The sequence below is a fragment of the Crinia signifera genome, chromosome 2 (genome assembly GCF_055691185.1).
Source record: "Crinia signifera chromosome 2, ASM5569118v1, whole genome shotgun sequence".
NCBI classification, from domain to species: domain Eukaryota; kingdom Metazoa; phylum Chordata; class Amphibia; order Anura; family Myobatrachidae; genus Crinia; species Crinia signifera.
The window spans coordinates 338339759-338360187 of NC_139218.1; the positions used below are offsets into that span (position 1 = coordinate 338339759).

General features: G+C 48.0%; 1 protein-coding gene across 1 annotated transcript in view; it reads left to right on the forward strand.

Moving 5' to 3' along the window:
* The first annotated feature begins 3447 nt into the window (after positions 1-3447).
* LOC146057815 (gametocyte-specific factor 1-like) overlaps positions 3448-20429 on the forward strand; it is a 57609-nt gene continuing 40627 nt past the window's right edge. Inside the window, exons 1-3 of the mRNA XM_083169532.1 lie at positions 3448-3536; positions 12837-12925; positions 15751-15877. Of these exons, the coding sequence (XP_083025658.1) occupies positions 12845-12925; positions 15751-15877 (208 nt within the window). The 5' untranslated portion in view covers positions 3448-3536; positions 12837-12844. The remainder of the gene's footprint in view (positions 3537-12836; positions 12926-15750; positions 15878-20429) is intronic.

Genomic DNA, 20429 nt, shown 5'->3' on the forward strand with positions numbered 1-20429 from the left:
GCCAGAAGGCTATGCCGCCTAAAATACACTGATTAAATAACAATCCACATGCTTGTAATCCCCCTACAACTCCACCCACAACAAATGGTTGATCAAAGGTGTGATCAATATCAGACCACTACCCCCTCTACTGCCCCTTTCCCACTGCAGCTAAAAAAACGTTAATTGCAGATCTTCAGCGCAATTTACCGTTTTAAGGCTGCAGTGGGAAAGTGCCAGAGTTGAAATACCGCTTAAAGTTAAATGGTATTTCAACCCGTTTTTAAAGCCGAGTCCTACACGTTAAAATAACATTTAAGAGGCAGTGGGAATGCCTCTTAAACGTTATTTAGCCTCCAGGCAGTCCCAGTGCCTGATGAGAACTAGTAGTTCTCACTTTGCGCATGTGTAATGAGTGCACGTGCATAATAATGAGCCGCTCGTTACATATGCGCATATGTAATGAGTGGCTCATTATTATGCACGTGCACTCATTACATATGCGCAAAGTGAGAACTTCTAGTTCTCATCAGGCACTGGGACTGCCTGGACCCCGCATGGACTCCCGCTGCCTCCCCACTGCCCTGCATCCCCGTGCAGGTAAGTACAAGGGGAGGGGAGGTGGGGGGCACAGGGCAGGTAGGAGGGGGGGGGGTGGGCACTCTTTACACTTGGGGGGAGGGATTAGGCACTCTTTACACTGGGGGGGGGTTAGGCACTCTACATTTTACATGGTTCACTGCAATGGGAATGGTACTTAAATGGTATTTAAAACGGTAATCTGCTGCAGTGGGAATGCTAATACCGGTTTAAATACCATTTAAGATTACCAGTACTTTAAACTGGTATGCAGTGGGAAAGTAGCATACTACAAAAAGATGTCATGCTTGGTTACAGACTGCAGCGGAGACAACTAAACAAAAAATATTGTAAGTTCCGTTTACCCAATAAACTTCACAAAGTGTGTGCAATATACAGGATAGAAAGTTTGCAGCTCAAAATGTTCAGTTCAGTTCCGTTTACCCAATAAATCCAAGTAGCATTACAAAGCACCTTCACTAATTGATTAATGACAGAAACTTGTATGTTGTTTCCCTCAGGTGTGTGTGTTGTAGCAATTGTCTGTGCTGATTACTGTTGTGTGTGTTGGCATATTTGTTTGCAGCCAGGAGACACCTTAAGGGCCCTACACACGGAGAGATTTGTGCTAGGACCGTAAAGGGCAGCTCTTATCAGGAGAGCTGCCCTTTGCTTTGCTCACTGCATACAGATGGAGCCGAGATTTGTGCTAGGATCGTAAAGGGCAGCTCTTATCAGGAGAGCTGCCCTTTGCTTTGCTCACTGCATACAGATGGAGCCGAGGCGGCGGCGGCGAGGACCCGGGGCAAGCTCTGTTGCCACGGGGTGTGCGAGCGTCTTGTGCGGTAGCCGGCCGCTGGCGGGGGCTGGCGATACTTTTGCCAGCCCCTGCAAAGACTAGGCCAGCTCCATCTGTATGTTTGTGCATATGCAGTGAGCAGTGGCACAATGGGAGGTGGGATGTACATTCCACCCTCAAATTGTTTAGACAACTTCAGGGAATAAAAAAAAATTCTAAACATATAAATTGAAGTAATCGTTGGTGGCACAGTGGAAAAAAAATAGAGAGGCAGGGCGGCTTTCTTGGCAACTTCAGAATGGCTAAATACTCTCACTAGAAACAATTTGACAGAAAAATTTGCAACTCTATTAGCTCCAAAATTAAAGCAGTCAGCCAGCTCAAACATATAAGCAGTGGTGATATAGGGGTCTTCCACCCCCCAAACATTAACGGTGGTATAGGGGTCTCTCTGCCTAAACATATAAGTGTTGGTGGAATAGCATCCCCCCCCCAAAAAAAAAAATATATATATATATATATATATATAGGCATTGGAAGTATAGCGCCCCCCTCCCCCCCAAAAAAAACCAACATATATAAGTGTTGGTGGTATAGAGTCCCCCCCAAAAAACATATATAAGCGTTGGTGGTATAGCTCCAACCCCCAAACATATATCAGCATTGGTGGCACAGTCGGGGAAAAAAAAATGACCTAGTCCGGAGTCTTTTCCCACGTCCTTCAACCGCAGCTTGAAGATGGCTGGCGGGCGGAAAAAGCAGGGCGGGCAGAGAAGCAGGGCGGAATCAGAGCACTCGCTTTGAAGGCCCTCCCATGTCCTCACCCGCCCACAACTTGGACTGAGACGGCGGACATCGGGCGGGGGGGACAGAAAGGCAGGTGGGATTCAGAGCACTCGTTCAGAAGACCTTGCTCACCACCTGCTACATGACCCTCTCATTAGGTGGCTGAACACGGGAGCATGCACCCAGTGATTTATCAGTGCAGCACAAACAAATCACTGGCTATGTGGTCACTCAGCGACCATATTGCCAGTGATATTGCACCATGTGTACAGTGTACACAGCTTAAGATACTGTTTGTGCCTGATGTAGGCCATACCTCCCAACTTCTTGGCTGCTGGAATAGGGACACTCGCGCTGCGGACCCGCGCTCGCCCGGAAAGGGGTGGGGCCTATGCAAATTAGCCGCAACCCCATTTTCGGCCGCGAATAGATGCTGTGCGCATGGGGGGCTCCCGACTGCCACCCCCCGCAGCGGGACAATGCCTGCCGCGGGTGGGACAGGACCCGAAAATCGGGACTGTCCCGCCGAAATCGTGACACTTGGGAGGTATGCTAGGCCCAGGAACCTGCATTATTAGTGCCCACTATATGTTCATTTGCGTCGCGGGAAATATAGAAATGCACGTTACAGTGCACATAAAAATTGTGGCTGTGGGAAACCTACAGGCAGTTACAGTGTGCATTACAATGTTAGGGTAAAGTATAATTTACACCTACTGCTGGGCCCACCAAGATGGTGTATTGCTAAGTCTAATGGGCCCCACACACAGGGCGATTGTAAGCCATTTTCCGGCAATTAATAACAGCCCTGCTGGTTAATTCAGAGCACTCGCTCAGAACATTGCCAGCATAGCAGTATACCTCCCAACATGACCCTCTCCAGGAGGGACAAAATGCTCTGTTTCTGGACTTTCCTCTGAATGTATGATTGCCATAATCTGTGCTGAACAGGGTAATTGATAAGAAAGGTGTTTTTCAACACAGGTGATGGCAGTTATTCATTCAGAGGGAAGCCCAGAACAGAGCATTGTGTCACTCATTTCGTTTAATTGTAAAACCTCACCCTTCCTACACACAATTTACCCATGCAAAGCATGGACGGATTGCTAGTAAAATATATGCCCTAGTATTAGTCCTTCAGTTAGTTATTAAACAGAGATCATTAAGAAAATGGCGGAAGGCAGCATATGAATACTAGCACACGGCGCAGCCAGCAGCCACCTGCAGGGGAGGGGGCGGAGCGTCTGCGGGAGAGCGGAGCCACGGCCAGTGGTGGTGACGGCGCTGGTGGGGGGAGCGAAAGGGCGGGAAGCGCAGCAGCAGTGGAAGAAGGACAGTCGCAGCAGGAGGACTAGGACAGGACGTCGAGTAGGCTCGGAAACGCCGGGAGCAGGTGAGGGTCAGCTAGTAGCTACTGTAGGTGCACAAAAGGCCTCCGTTCGCTGCTGGGTGAGGGTGTGGGAATGACCCGGGGACGGAATCCGCCCTGCTGTGCCCATGCTGCCGTCTTCTCACTGCGTTCGGGCCGGCTCCCAACTCCGTACATCATAAGTTACTGGAATTAGGTAGCGGGTGGTATCCTCATATGTTATCTGCATTTACAGTATAGGTATCACGCATAGATGGGAGCCAAGGATGCGGGTAGCACCTGGCGCGGTGAGGCCTCTGTTGCACACATGGGCATGGCGCAGATAGCCGGTGGCCCCCAGTCTGTGGGAAGATACAGTAGCATAGGCATCATGTTTGGGAGAATTTGTGGCACTCCTATCATTTATTATCATTAACTAAATGTGGTTTGTGGTGGAGCCATCTCGTTTGCTCATCCCTACTCTGCATTTCTTATGCCCTTTTGCCTAGGGATGGCCATCGACCATCGATGATTCGAAATCATCGATGGTTCATGGCCGATGTCGAATACTTTTGCCATCGATGGGGGAGTACCAGATGGTTTCCCTCCATCGATGGAATAGCTTTTTTTTTTTTTTTTTCAAAAGTGCTGGGACATGGAGCATAGCTCCAGCCAATCAATCAAACACAATGGATGCCCATCGATATGTAAATATATCGATGGTTATCCATTGCATAGTTAAGCACTATCGATGGTCAGTTGCCGAATTGCCATCGATGGCAACGATGGCCATCCCTACTTTTGCCCTGTAGTTCTGCTAGGGAAGAAAGTCTAATATCCATTGGTCTACGCCTTCTGACCACACCTGCTTTCAGGGTTTTTCTGCAAGTTCTTCGGTGGGGGCAAGAGGGTTGGTTACAAGCATGTTTTAACACAAACCAATGCAGAATTTGTTTTATCTTCATAGGATTCTAAGCAAATCTATAGGAATGTCTAGTGCTCGATATGCTAACGATTACAGAACGGGATACAGTCATTGGGTTGACATGGCATAGATCGACACATGAAATGGTTAAGGTTGACACAAGCATTAGGTCGATAGTCAAAAGGTTGACATGAGGTTTAGTTTTTTTTTAAGCTGACGTGGTATTTTATGCCCTACCAACCACTAGGGTGTGGAGCGAGAATAGAATAGTGTACTGTGCGCACTGTGCCCGAAGCATCGCGAGTGCAGCGGTACAATTAGACTGTGTCCGTGTTGATATTTGGGACAAAATAAAGTGTTAACTAATATTGACCTTTTGACCTTCCCATTGTCAACCTAATGATTGTGTTGACATTCAAACCCTTTTGACTTTTGCCAATGCATGTTGACCAAATGACCCATACCCAATAGAATTGGGTGGTGTGTGTTTTATTTCTTTAGGTACTTATTCAATTGTTTCTCGCTCCTGTCTAAAGGTGCCCACAGACGCTACAATTGTACTGTGCTATGCGTTTTTGACTGTACAATGGTTCTATACAATTTTTCTTCCAGCTTGCTATGAGATGTGCACTTGGATGCATGTGATGAACCCATGTTTGTAATGTTAAATTTCAGATGTAGTCTAAAAAGTACGTGCAGCACGTACTTTTTTAGACATACACTATCGGGCTCCAGGGAACATAAACACCATCCAATAATTGTACATAAGATGCAATTTGTGCTTAAAAAGTACAAAACGCATTCGATAATTGTAGCGTCTGTGGGCACCTTAAGTGATAATGAGTTAATCACTAATTTGACAACTACTTGTTATGGGTTTTTGCCTGCACCTAGAAGTGCTATTTTGGGCACCTAAACTACAGTGGGGTCGGTACCTACCATGGGAAAAAGTCTCTTTGTGCTGCCAAACTAATCCAGTGTTGCCTACCTGACCCTCTCCTTCAGGGAGAAAATACTCTGTTCCTGGTCTTCCCTGGTAATGTATAATTGCCATCACCTGTGGTGAGCTAGGTAATAAGAAAGGTGTTTCACCACAGGTGATGGTAATTATACATTACCAGGAAAGTCCAGGAACAGAGCATTTTCTCCCTGAAGGAGAGGGTCAGGTAGGCAACCCTGAACTAATCCCATGCATATTGACATAATCAGTGCAGGCTGGTAGTAGGGATGGCCGACGGCCATCAATGATTCGAAATCATTGATGGTTATGGCCCTTGAATACTTTCCCCATCGATGGGGAGAACAAGATGGTTTCCCTACATCACGGGTGTCAAACACAAGGCCCGCCAGACCTCGTCATGTGGCCCGCGCGAGGAGATTGCACGCAGGGCAGTGTGTCCCAGCTCCTGCCTAGGCCACCTCCTCTCACCCACCCGCCTTACCTGTTCCTCCACTGTCGGCGGCCATGTTCCTGTAGGCACAAATGTATGCGGCTACAGAAACATGGCTGCCGGCCTCCACGGCTACGTGGAGGAGGGCCCGGCCGCCTGTTACCTCTGATGCCCGGCAGTGACAGACACTGGGTGGGGACGTCATGACGATGATGCCGCCCACCCATGCGTCTGTAGAGAAGTAGGAGCAGGCAGGGAAGCTGGACCGGGAGTCGGGGACAGTGTGGCCGCAGCAAGCAGTGAAGAAAAGCTGGAAGCCGCAGCAGCTGCAGGACAGACGGAGAAACAGTAAGTGAGGATGAGGATCACACTCACAATTAAAAAAAATATATATCTATATATCTGCTGTTTCCTGAGGTGTCCCCGTGTATAATAATAATAATGCCATGACACCACAGGCTGCTCCTCCTGTATAATCATTTATGTGTCATGGCATTACTTTTATTATATTATACAGGGGGAGCAGTCTGTGGTGTCATGGCATTATTATTATTATTATACAGGGGGCCCTACAGATACAACCGGCCCTTTGAGGGTGACCAAACTGCTGATGCGGCCCCCGATGAATTTGAGTTTGACACCCCTGCCCTACATTGATGGCACAGCAGAAACTATTTTTTTCCCTAAGGTGCCAAGACAGAGCATAGCGCCACAGGCTGATGTCGACCGCCTATGTGTGTGCTTCACCAGGCGCCCAATCCGGCTGTCAAGGGACCCTGCAAAAAGACAATTTACTGACTAAATTTTACCAGTGCTTTACATACTTTGAAAGATACTTGGCAAATATTAAATCAAAAAGGCATCCATTATACAACAAACATAAGAGGATGCTGACGTGAACAAACTGAACAACAAAAAAACATGAAACATTTGACCAATAATAAAGAACGTGAATTAATCTTGTATCAATAACCAAAAATGGAATACTACTGACCTCTAGTGGACTACATTTATATAGATAATATAAATAAAATTATATAGAACTACATATTTAACTATAAAGGCCCCCATACATTAGCCCGACTTGTCCTAGGGACAGTCGGACCTGATACCCCCGGCAGCTCCCCGGGAGGGGAACACATGATTAGGCACTTGATGTGCCAAGTTTTGCATATGATAAATCGCCATGCGATTTATCATATGCAACTCCCGGGGAGCTGCAGTGGGAGATGTGGGCAGGGGCAGAGCCGGGCAGAGTCAGCGGCGGCAGATGCTGGGGACCTGCAAGGGGGTGGGGGGGGGAGCCGGGCATGGTAAGCTGTCAAATAGGCGGCGGGGGGGGGGGGGGGGGGTGGTGCTGGAGAGCCGGGCATGGGACACAGGGAGCTGGGCAGGAGGATCGGGGACTCACTCTGCGTCTGCAAGGGAGAAAAAATAACCATTACAAATGAATGGGCAGCCAGTGATTGGCTGAGAGCTCTTTCAGCCAATCAGCAATTGGCTGAGAGATCTCAGCCAATCACTGGCTGCCCATTCATATGTATTGGTTTTTATTTTCTTTGCAGACGCAGAGTGAGTCCCCGATCCTCCTGCCCAGCTCCCTCGTCGGTTCACCGGCGTACCCTCGCGCGCTGCCTCTGTGTCCCCTGCCCGGCTCTCCAGAGCCCGCCCGCTGCCTATTTGACAGCTTACCATGCCCGGTTCTCTCTCTCTTCCCCCCCCCCCCCTGCAGGTCCCCAGCATCTGCCGCCGCTGACTCTGCCCGGCTCTCCCTCTGCCCACATCTCCCACTGCAGCTCCCCGGGAGTTGCATATGATAAATCGCATGGCGATTTATCATATGCAAAACTTGGCACATCAAGTGCCTAATCGTGTGTTCCTCTCCCGGGGAGCTGCCGGGGATATCAGGTCCGACATGTTTCTAGGACAAGTCGGGCTAATGTATGGGGGCCTTTATAGTTAAATATGTAGTTCTATATAATTTTATTTATATTATTTATATAAATGTAGTCCACTAGAGGTCAGTAGTATTCCATTTTTGGTTATTGATACAAGATTAATGGTCTAAAAACAAATGTTTCATGTTTTTTTGTTCAGTTTGACAGCTCTTTTCTTTCACTGTCTCTCCCTTCAGTACTTCTGACTGGCAAACCTTTACCTACTCTCAGTATAAGTTTGGTAGTGTGTGCTAATTTACTCTGTACTTATTGTTACAATGGCAGGGGGTAACTCCAAGAGTTGCTTGCAAGAAGTGTAATGCAAAATTTACACCTACAGAGGGATTTTTACTTTGTGATAACTACACTGTTAACCACCCCTTAGCACAGTCTCTTGTGCATACCCCTGTCTGAGCGTCACAGCTTGCTGATGTCATGTCCCAGTTATCTTCTGACCTCTCAGCAGCTCAAAAAGATAGACATCCAGAAACCAGCAGGCCTCTTTAACTTCTGCTGTAGAAGGCTTAACAAAAGCTCTGACGAGCAGAGGGCGCTGGTGCATCCTCTTCAAGGGCATTAAACCCCCTCTTACAAAGAAAGAGGCTGCTTCCACAGTATGCTGATTTTAGGGGATTATAATGATATGCCTGATCTTGAGGAGGGTGAATTTGCTCCCCCAGAGGAGGAGGAATATGTTTTAGCGTTTGATACGCAAGAACCTGAACAAGCCTCTCAGGGCTTGGAAGATTTAATTGAGATGGTAAAGATTGCTTGTAATGTGAGGAAACTGAGATTTCTGTCTGTCCTTTTTGTTAAGAAGCAAAAGCAATCTTCCGCTTTTCCTCCAGCTGAGGAACTGTATCCAGACAAAAAATTTCAGGTACCTCGCAGGTTTTTGTCTAATTACCCTCTTCAGCCTGAGGGTAGAAAGCAGATTGACATACCAGCAATGGTGGATTCATCTGTATCTCGACTGTTAAAGAACACCGTCCTGCCTGTCCCAGGGCTACCACCCTTAAGGACACCTCGGACCGTAAGTTAGAGGTAACCTTAAGATACATTTTTTTTCTGCGGCTGGTGTTATACAGCGTCCGGCTCAGGTCGGATGCGGTTTAAATAAGGCAATGGGGTTATTGGACTCACAGATTTCAGCAGAAGTTTGTGAGGGTTCTGACCCCGCCTCTATTGTTCAGCTTGCTGAACAAATCCAGGAGGCTTCTACTTTTTTAATGGAAGCCTCATCAAATATTTGTATGGTTGCAGCCAGAATTTCTGCACTGTCCATATCAGCTTGCAGAGCTCTTTGGACTCTGCGTCCGCCTGCCATTGGCATAGCCAAACAAGCAGTGGAGGCTCTTGCATTCAATGGTGATGTCCTGTTCGGGCCGGAGCTCGATAAGTGGATATCCCAGGCAACAGGAGGTAAGTATCACTTTCTTTCTTCAGCAGCTCCACTAGCAGATTCAGAGGATGTTCTAGAGGTGGGGCTCCGTCACAGAGAGGATCCAGAGGACGTGGAAGAGGTGCCTCTGCAACCAGCCAGGAACCCAAGCCCACTGCATGACTGTCTCCTGTCCCATCTGGGGGATTCCAGGGTCGGGGCTCGACTGAAGTCCTTCCGTCACGTTGGGTCTTGCCAGGACTCGTGGGTAAGGGATATTGTAGCCCAAGGCTACAACATTCACTTTAGTTTCATCACTGGCAGTTCCAGCCCCTGCCGTTCGGTCTCTTTTCAGCCCCAAGGGTCTTCACCAAGGTAATGGCAGTGATGATGGAGGTCCTCCGCTCTCAGGGGGTGACAAATATCCCTTATTTGGATGATCTTCTGCTGAAGAGCCGTTCGAGGGATACCCTATTGTCCAATATCCTTCTCACACAGAAGACTCATTTCTCACGGGTGGAGCCTAAACTTCACAAAGTCCCAGCTCCAACCCTCTCAACGCCTTCTGTTCTTGGGGATGACTCTGGACACCCACCAGATGAGGGTTTTCCTTTCATCCGACAAGATTCAGTCCATGCAGGCCCTAGCCTGGATGGTGCTACGATGTCGACAGGTATCGGTACATCTTTGTACCAGACTCCTAGGAAAGATGGTGGCCTCCTTCGAGGCAATCCAATATGGTTGCTTCCACTTGCGACCTTTCCAATTGTCTCTCCTCCATCAGTGGTCAGGGTCACACCTATATTTTCAACAGCAGGTGACTATCACGTCAGTCTCAACTGTGGTGGCTCAACTCCGAGAATCTGCTAAAGGGCAGGAGGTTCGGAATCGGCGAGTGGACGCTCCTCACCACAGACGCCAGTCTTCGGGTCGGGGAAGCTGTCACTCTGGATCACCAGTTCCAGGGGTTATGGACGAGACAAGAAAGCCTGCTCTCCATCAACGTGCTGGAACTCAGAGCCGTGTACTATACCATCTGCAAGACTGGGCCATCCAAATTCAGTCCGACAACGCCACGACAGTCGCCTATATCAACAAGCAGGGCGGCACTCAGTCAGGCGGCCATAAAGCAGGTGAGCAGGATCATCCTGTTGACTCAGGCCTTATCAGCCATCTTCATACCCAGAGTAGACAATTGGGAGGCCGAAGTCAGCAGGATGTCCACCAAGGAGAATGGTGTCCTCAACCCACAGGTGTTTCAGACCTTAGTGCGTCGTTGGGGCAGACCGCAGGTGGACCTGATGGCATCCCGTCACAATTTTCAGCTTCCCAAGTACTTTGCGCAGACTCAAGACCCACAGGCTGTGGGGGTGGACACGCTGGTCGGTCCTTGGCCTTTTCAGTTTGTGTACCTGTTTCCTCCATTCCCATTGATACCTCGGGTATTACAATGCATACGGATGGAGGGAGTCACGGCCCTTCTAATAACGCCAGACTGGCCTCGTCCCACTTGGTACACCAACCTGATGGCTCTGCTGGTCGACGAGCTGTGGCCACTGCCTCTTCAAGAGGACCTCCTCAGTCAAGGACCCTTCATCTTTCCAGATTTAGGACGTCTTCTTTTTTTTAACGGTGTGGCTGCTGAAAGGTCCATCTTACGGCGAGCAGCTATTCCAAGAACAGTTATACCTACCATGATGAGGGCCAGAAAGGAAGTCCCTGAGACACTACCACCGGATTTGCAGGCCTTATGTGGCGAGGGGCGTGGGGTTTCCACTACCCTGTTCAAGAAAGTTAGACTTCTTCTATTTCTACAGGCGGGTTTGAATTCCGGTTTAAAGCTGAATTCCCTGAAGGTTCAGGTCTCGGCCCTCTCCATATTTTTCCTAAAATGGTTGGCTTTCATTCCAGAAGTACAAACTTTCTTCCAAGGTGTGCTGAGGTTACAACCTCATATTCATCCGCCTACGGTGCCCTGGGACCTAGACTTGGTTCTCAGATACCTACAGTCATCAGTGTTCTAACCATTAGAAGACGTGGACTTCTGTTACCTTACTTGAAAGGTGGTTCTTCTGTTGGCTCTGGCTTCAGCCAGAAGAGTCTCTGAATTGGGAGCACTCTCTTGTCGTTCTCCCTTCCTTCAGTTTCATCCGGACAGAGCACAGATTTGTACCAGTCTATCTTTTCTTCCAAAGGTAGTCTCAGCGTTCCACGTAAACCAACCCATTGTGGTCCTCTTTTCTGACGCTTCACCAGAGGAAAGGTCCTTGGACGTGGTTAGGGCCTTCCGCATCAGTCTCTTGCACGGCCTCTTTTCGCAAGTCAGATGTCTTGTTTGTCACCTATGACCCTGTTCATCGTGGGTGGCCAGCTTCCAAACAGATGCTTGCCAGATGGATCCGTCAGGCATACATTGCTGGGTCTCATACGGCCCCTGCTACCATAGGGGCGCACTCCACTAGATCAGTGGGTCCCTCATGGGCGGCTGCCCATCGGGTTTCTCTCCACCAGCTCTACAGAGCTGCTACGTGGTCAGGTCATCAAACCTTTGTTCGTTTCTATGGGTTTGATACCTTTTGCGGCATCAGCTTCAGTTTGGCTGCTCTGTTTTAAGGGTTTCTCAGCGCTCTCTTGACCGTGTTGGGAGCTCTGGGACGTCCCCAGTGTAACTCCAGTGACACCTAGTGGATGAAGGAGAAACAGGGATTTCTGTACTTAACATAAATCCTTTTCTCCAAGTCTACAGGTGTCACTGCACGCCCGCCTCATTGCTGTTAACCATAAAAGTTTTCATGGTTAGGTTCCTCTCAGGTAACCTTGGAGTTTTCCCTTGTCAGGGTATATAATTATTATACCAATTTGGTCTGTTTGACACTCTGTGTTAAGTTATTTCAGTGTTTTTTCTCACGGTTTCTTTTCCTACTATACGTATTGAACGTTATGTTTATTGTGATTTTCCTCCTCTTCGGAAGTGTGTGAGTATCTTCCTGCTCCTTCCGGGCACGCTCTTTATGACTGCTTGGGAGAGGAAGTAGAAGGGTAGGAGTTGGTCACACTAATTTATATTTAAAGTGCCCATTCTCCCTGTGGTCACCTTCTATTCCGCAGTGTAACTCCATTGACACCTGTGGACTCGGAGAAAAGGATTTACGGTAAGTACAGAAATCCCTGTTTCTAATGCGGGGTACACACCAGGACGAACCGCTCATGATGCAGTATTTCTTCTGACCCAGCAGGGGGGGGGATCGCACTGTGAGCGGATCCGATGGTGACCCGCACCCGGGAGTATGGTCCTTATTCAGATCCTACCTGCTGCAGGTAGGATCTGAGTACCAACCGACCCGCGGGACAGCGCATTGGATCGGTCCACACCAGGACAGAAAAGGGCCCAATCACCACACAATCTACATCCAATCGGTCGGAATTGGATCTAGATTGATGGGATCGGACCCTTGTCGCCCATGTATGTACCCAGCATAAGTGTGTACCCAGCATAAGTGTTTGTAATTAATTTAAAAACTAGTTCATGACTATTACCACTGTCTGTATTGTAGATTAATGTGGTTTTACAGAAATGTATTAATTAATTTTCCAAAATATAAATTGGAGCTACTTTTAATCTGCCACAATCCATGAGTCTCTTGGAAAGGGAGTAGAATGCTGATTTGTTTTTGCATCATTAACTGATCATTGAATATATCTTTTTAACAGGTTTAATCATGGATTTTGTTATCTGTCCATTTAATACTGGCCACAAGGTTCATGGCACAGAGTTGAGAATGCATCTAATGACCTGCCAGGTATTTAGTATTTCTTTTTGCTATGTACTGTTTCTGGATGATTCTAGAAGATGCAAGAAAAAAAGTGTGGTTTAAGCAGCGCTGACAGTGAAAGACACTACAAATTTATAATAAAACAATTTATTACAGAATAAAAAATATATATTTTATATGAGGCAGAATATGGTCAAGTGCTGGTTGGACCAATAGGTGGAAGGGGGGGAAGGAACCAAAGTATATGACCTGCACTGATCCGTGGAAATGAGTCCCGATGGGTTACAGTCCAATTGAAAACTTGTTCCGGGTGTCGATGGAGGGATCGGTCCTAAAAGATGTTGATAATAGGACCAATCTTAAACCTCAACTAGAGTGCGATGAATTGACCCGATGGTGGTGGTCTGTAGCTTCCAAACCGGGTATGGTGATTGAGACAAAGTGATTAGATGTTTGAGCAGGAAAGGTCCAAAATACCACTTGAAGGTCCAAACCAGGGGGGGCACCAGAAAGCCTGATGGGTGGCGGGAGGTTGTTCCTGTGTAGGGGGGCAGCGCGAGAGAAGTCTTGGACACGGGAGTGGAAGGAGGTGTTTAGGTGAGAGGTCAGGCGGTCGGCGGCGGAGTGAAGAGGACGGGAGGGAGTGTGGCTAGAGATCAGTGAAGAGAGGTAAGGATCGGTGGAGTTGGAGGGAGAGAGCCTTGTAGGTGCTGGTAAGGAGTTTAAAGAGAGCTCGGAAAGAAATGGGGAGCCAGTGAAGAGATAGGCTCATCTTCCTCTCCCGCCGCTGTCTATCAGCAGTATTTAAAACGGATTGGAGAGGGGCGAGAGGTAGCCCGGAGAGAAGGATATTGCGGAGGTAAAAGTGGCAAGACTGTGAGAGAGCACGAATGTGGGGGATGAAAGCGAGGGAGGAGTCAATGATGACACCGAGGCAGTGCGTTTGGTCGGTGGAGGTGATCTCGGTTTCACCAATGCTGATGGAGATAGTGGGAGAAGAGGGGATGTTCGGGGGATGGAAGATTAGAAGTTCAGTTTTAGCCATGTTTAGTTTCAGGAAGCGTTGGGTCATCCAGGCTGAGATGGCCATGAGGCATTCGGAGACCTTGGACAGGAGTAATGGGGATAGGTCGGGGCAGGAGATATAGATTAGGCTTTCATCAGCATAATGGTGGTAATGGAAGCCGTAGAAGCTGATGAGGGTGCCCAGAGAGGTGGTGTAGAGGGAGAAGAGGAGAGGGCCAAGGACTGACCCTTGGGGAACAGAGACTGGCTGCGGGGTAGTAGTATAGGAGTAGCTCGGAGTGGAGACGGAGAGGTATGAGGTAAACCAGGAGAAGACCATGCCAGTGATGCCAAAGGAGCGGAGGGTGTTGAGCAGGAGAGGGTGGTCAACAGTGTCAGAGGCAGCCGACATATCAAGCTGGATGAGGATAGAGCAGAGGCCTTTGGCTTTAGCCGATAGTAGTTCGTTAGTGACTTTGGTCATGGCAGTTTCAGTGGAAATCTAAAGGGCGGAACCCGGATTGGAGGGGGGCTAGAATGGAGTTAGCAGTAAGGTGGCTTAGACCATTATAGGCCAGACATTCTAGGAGCTTGGAGGCAAAAGGGAGGGGGGAGGTGGGCCTGTAGTTGGACAGAGAGTTAGGGTCCAGATTTGTTTTGTTTTTTTGAGAATTGGGGAGACAAGAGCGTGTTTTGAGGAGGGGAAGATCCCAGAGAATAGGGAAAGATTAAAGAGGTGAGAGCAGACCGATGGACTGAGACAACGGATAATATTGGAGGGGATAGGATCGAGCAGGCAGGTAGAGGGAGAAGCGGATTGAAGGACTTCAGCAGCAGTCATGGGGTAATTGAGGACAGAGGTGGGAAGGAGGGGAGTGAAGATGTTGGAGGGAGAGGGTGAGGTCATGGCAGCAATGATGGCAGTCCTAAAAGAGGAGATTTTGATTGAAAAGCAGGTAGCAAAATCAGCGGCTACGAAGGAGGACGGAAGAGCTGGGGGGGGGCGGGGCGGCTAGGAGTTGAAGGTGGTGAAGAGCCTGCGGGGGTTGTATGATTGGGAAAGGATGAGGGACTTAAAGTAGGATTCCTTGGCCAGAGCAAGGGCAGAGCTGAAGGAGGAAAGAATTAATTTGAAATGGAGATAATCCGCGAGGGAGCGTGATTTCTTCCAGAAGTGCTCAGCAGTGCGAGAGCACTTTTTAAGGAATCGGGTGATAGGCGAGTGCCACGGTTGGGGGTTGGAGCATCGAAGGGCGATAGAGGAGGGAGTCCAATGCCGAAGATAGGGTGTCGTTATAGTGGGAGGCGGTGAGGTTCGGGCAGGACATAGCGGCGAGTTGAGGCATTTCAGTTCGGCGGGGGGGTGGATGGGAGAGCGCAGCTGAATTGCGCAAAAAATTACCTTAGGGCGATTTTCAATTGATGGGTTTAGCTGTGTATAGTCGATAGTAATAACTGGTTGTTGGTTATAGCGCTCTATACCCTAGTATGCGGGGGCAGCTTGACAGTTGTCCGTGCTCAAAGTAGGGATAATTTATTTGGTGTATAGTCGATACCTGACTAGCGCAAACAGCGAAAATTAAAACATCAATTGAATACCGCCCCGAGCTCTTTTGAAGTTTTAGACAGGAGATTGAGCACTATATATGAATTGAATATGGCCTTTTGTGTTTGTGTACGCAGTGGGTAATGGGAACAGCAGTTAAATAGACCATTACTGATGCCCATTACTATAGGCAGCCAGCAAGGGGCATGCGCGACAATTGTATTGGCCCCAGTGTTTGTGTTATATATGTGACATGAATCTATTATTATACTTTGACCCTTTTTGGGTTTTATTCTTGTAGAGCAAACCTGTTAAGGAGAAGGAGAATCAGTCCAGTCAGCAGCCTGCAAAAAAGAAAACAAAGTGGTTAGCCCTTTCTCTAAAAGAGGAGGAAGAAAGGAGGTTGGAGCCTGAAAATCAATTCTTTGGTATGAGAACTGCAAGATATGTATTAGAAATTGTGATATTAATGGTAACAAAAGTCCTAGAAACGTTGTTTCTCCTTCATCCACTAGGTGACACTGGAGATACACTGGGGAATAGAAGGGTGACCACAGGGAGCTTGGGAACTTTAAATAATATTGATTGTGACTAACTCCTCTCCCAGGCAGTCTTATTTTGTGCCCTGTGGGGGCTGGGCATTTGTTAGCTCTCTCCTGGGCTTTTATTTTCTCCTTCATCCACTAGGTGTCACTGGAGTACACTGGGGAATAGAAGGCGACCACAGGGAGAATGGGCACTTTAATTATAAAATTAGTGTGACCAACACCTCCCCTTCTACTTCCCCCTCCCAGGCAGTCTTAGAATGTGCCCGAAAGGGAGCAGGTCACATTTGGCTCACTCCTGGGCTTTTTGTAATTTAGGGCATAAAGCAGCAAGATTTGCCTTTGAGGACCGTCAGGTAGTTGCTGCTACTATCTGCCTGCGACGCAGGAGCCGGGCGTTGCCACGGTATTCTCCTGGCTGACGGAGACCACCATCTCTGGAGATGTAACGGGCACCACTCATACAAGGCGCGCGCCACGATCCTCCCCCAGCCCCACCACCGACGGCAGTGCCGCAGCACTGTAAGTATCACCCGGCCTCCATGTTAGAGTGGAGGTCAGGGAACACAAGCGGCGGTGCAGCAGAGGATTTATTTTTAAATCTGGTGCCATAATGAAGACGGAGCTGTCGGGCGGGGTCGGAGTCACCACGCCGTGCTCCCAGCAGCCCTGGCCTTCCTGCTTGACACGGCGGCCATTTTCTTAGTACTTTGGTGACACTGAACACGCTGCTGGAGGCTCCCTTATTGCGCTGTATTGCATCAAAGACTAGAGCTGGGCAATTCCTTGTCTCCTGGTGACCATCCTGCTGAAAGCTCTACCCGGTCTATGAGTTAGTGGGGTTTAGAGCTAGGTGAAGACAGTTTGGGCTGTGTTTCACATAGGGCTATAGCGCTTCCTGTATTATATATCATAGCGCTGTTTAGGCTCTGTGACAGCTCTTTTCTTTCACTGTCTCTCCCTTCAGTACTTCTGACTGGCAAATCTATACCTACTCTCTAATGCCCCTTTTCCACTTGCAGTCCCGGGTCATACCCGGAAATGTGTTCCCGGACACTACACGGGAATGTACCCTTTCACACTGGACTCAGACCTGGGATCGACCCGGGACAGCCCCATTCACACTGATCCCGGGAAATCACTGCAAATACCATATAAAACAGTCTGGTAATAAAAAAGACCTTGTGAATGTTTGGGATGTCAGTGTTACCTGCTATCCATTAATCTGTACAACATGTTACCACCGATAGCTCAGTGCCGCCTGTGAACTATGGAAGGAGCGGGCTGTTTAAGCTCTGCGGGGAATCGCACAAGTGATTGGATAATTGTCCCGATGCCAGCGAGCAGGCTTCCACCTCATGGCGGGCCCCCGTACTGACAAACACTCAGTGCCCATGTGTGCCAGGATACGGGATGCCAGGAGCGGTCTCCTCTGCTGTCAGATGCCGCCGCTGCACAGCCTGTGTCACGCAGACCCCGCCGGGAGAACTGGTTGCTGGAATCGATTCTTGGGTAGAGTTAAGTCCCACGGGACCATTCACACTGACTGTGTATCCCATGTCGATTCCGGGACATGCTCCCGGAATGCTGAACACGGGATATTCCTCCAAGACCCTTTCACGCTGCACTAAATCCCGGGTTGATGCGCGTTCATGTGCAAAAACCCGGGATATTTTTGCAAGTGAAAAAGGGGTATAAGCAGGGCTATTTTTGTGCAGGCTCCAGCAGGAACTGTGGCCCTTATTCTAGATCACTCTTTCTGACAAAATATTTCTTAGATGGACAAAACCATGTGCACTGCAGGTGAGGCAGGTGTAAAACCCCACCCAAATCTAATTATCTCTGCACAAGTAACACCTGCAGTGCACATGGTTTTGTCCATCTAAGAAATATTTTGTCAGAGTGATCTAGGATAAGGGCCACAGTTCCTGCTGGAGCCTGCACAAAAATAGCCCTGGGTATAAGTGTGGTAGTGTGTGGAAATACCTGTGTACATTATTGTTACAATGGCAGGGGGTAACTCCAAGAGTTGCTTGCAAGAAGTGTAATGCAAAATTTACGTCTTCTACTGAGTACCCTATTATTGTACAGATGCAAAATTTATACAATTTTTTTGAGGGCATGTTACTTTGTGATATGTGCACAGTAACCCCCCCCTTTGGTATAATCTCCTGTGGATAGCCCTGCTTGGGAAGCTTACACTTCTCATAAGGATAGAGAGACTTCAAGAAAAGCCTCTGCTGTGGAAGGTCTAACTAAAGCAGGGGTAGCCAACTCCAGTCCTCGTGAGCTACCAACAGTACACGTTTTCCAGCTCACCTCACAGGTACACAGGTGCACTCATTGCTGACTAACACATTTTAACCCCTTCCTGACAGAGCCAGTTTTTGCGTTCCTGACAGAGCCATTTTTTTCAAATCTGACATGTTTCACTTAAGTGGGGATAACTTTTTTTTGCTTTTACTTATCCCAGTGATTTTGAGATTGTTTTCTCGTGACACATTGTACTTCAAGTTAGTGGTAAATTTGGGTCGATACAGTCTGTGTTTTTTTTGTGAAAAATACCAAAATGTCGTGAAAAAATGGAAAATTTTGCAATTTGCAAAATGTCACATTTTCTGCTTGTGAGACAAATAAACATACCACTCAAAATAGTTAATAACTAACAAAGACCATATGTCTACTTTATGTTGCAATCATTATTTCAACCTCCTTTTCATTTTTTTGGACACTAGGAGGCTTCAAATATGAATAGCAAATTCTCAAATTTTCAAGAAAATTTCAAACTGACCAGGTCAGTTATGATGTGACTTTGAGTGACTTGTATGTGAGACACCCCCATAAATGATGCCATTTCAAAAACTGCACCCCTCACAGTATTCAAAACAGCATTTTTGAAGTTTGTTAACCCTTTAGGTGTTTCACAGGAATTAAAAGAAAGTGTAGGTGAAATTTCAAAATTTCATTTTTTTTGCAGACTTGCAATTTTAATACATTTTTCTAAGGAACACAGTAGATTTTACTAGAGAAATGTGACTAAAAATTGATTCCCCCAATTCTTTGGTTTTCATAAATATCCTATATGTGGCCCTAGTGTGCACGGTGACCAAACCACAGGCTTCATAATAGAAGGAGCACCTACTTGATTTTGGAGCCTCCTTTTTATGAGATTATTTTTTAGGCACAATGTAGGTTTCTAGGCACCATAAGATGCTAAAAGTTAGGTACCCCCCCACAAGTGACCCCATTTTGCAAACTACACCCTTCAGGGAATTCATCTAGGGGTATAGTGTACATTTCAAACCCCCAGGGGTTTCACCAATTGTGGTACAACTGGGCAGTGAAAATGAAAAAAAATAATTTTTCATTTTCACAGCTCAGTTGTATCAAAATTGGTGAAACCCCGGGGGGTTTGAAATGTACACTATACCCCTTGATGAATTCCCTGAAGGGTGTAGTTTGCAAAATGGGGTCACTTGTGGGGGGGTTCCACTGTATGGGTGTTTCGGGGGTCATTCAACCAGAATCTGTGCTGCAAAATCCAAAAATCACTCCTTCCCTTCGGAGTCCTGCCATGCACCCAACTGGTATTTTTTGGTCACACATGAGGCATTGCCGTACTCGGGAGAAATTGGGGCACAGATTTTGGGGTGCTTTGTCTCCTTCATTCCTTGTGAAAATGAAAAATTTTGAGCCAGATCTGCATTTTTGTGTAAAAAAATGTAATTTTTTACAGAAAAATGCAGTTCTGGCTCAAAATTTTTTATTTTCACAAGGAATGAAGGAGACAAAGCACCCCAAAATCTGTGCCCCAATTTCTCCCGAGTACGGCAATGCCTCACGTGTGACCAAAAAATACCAGTTGGGTGCATGGCAGGACTCAGAAGGGAAGGAGTGATTTTTGGTGGTGGAATGAATGGTGGGTGCTATGTCGCATTAGCAAGACCCCCGAAGCACCAATACAGTGGAACCCCCCCCCCACAAGTGACCCCATTTTAGTCACCAGCTTTGGGAGGGGGGCTGGCGCTGCGGCTGGCGGGGGGGTGGGAGGGGTGCTGGCGCTGCGGCAGCCGGGTGGGTGGGAGGGAGGGGGGCTGCCGGGTGGGAGGGGGGGTGGGGGGGCTGGCGATCGGTGGTAATCGGTGCGGTATATATACACACACACACACATATATGTATATATATATATGTATGTATGTATATATATATTTTTTCAGTGCATATATTTAATTTTTAACTTTTTCTGCAGCTTGATGCTGCTGCTGCGGGGGGGAGGAGGGCAGCGCTGCGTGCGCTCCGGGGGAGCCGGGGGAGCTGCTGCTGCTGCCGGGTGAGTGCCCGGCGGGTTCGAGGGGGGGCTGCACATCGGTGGTGATCGGTGCTGTACTTGACAGCACCGATCACCACCGATCCCTGTGTTACCGAGCGGCTTAGC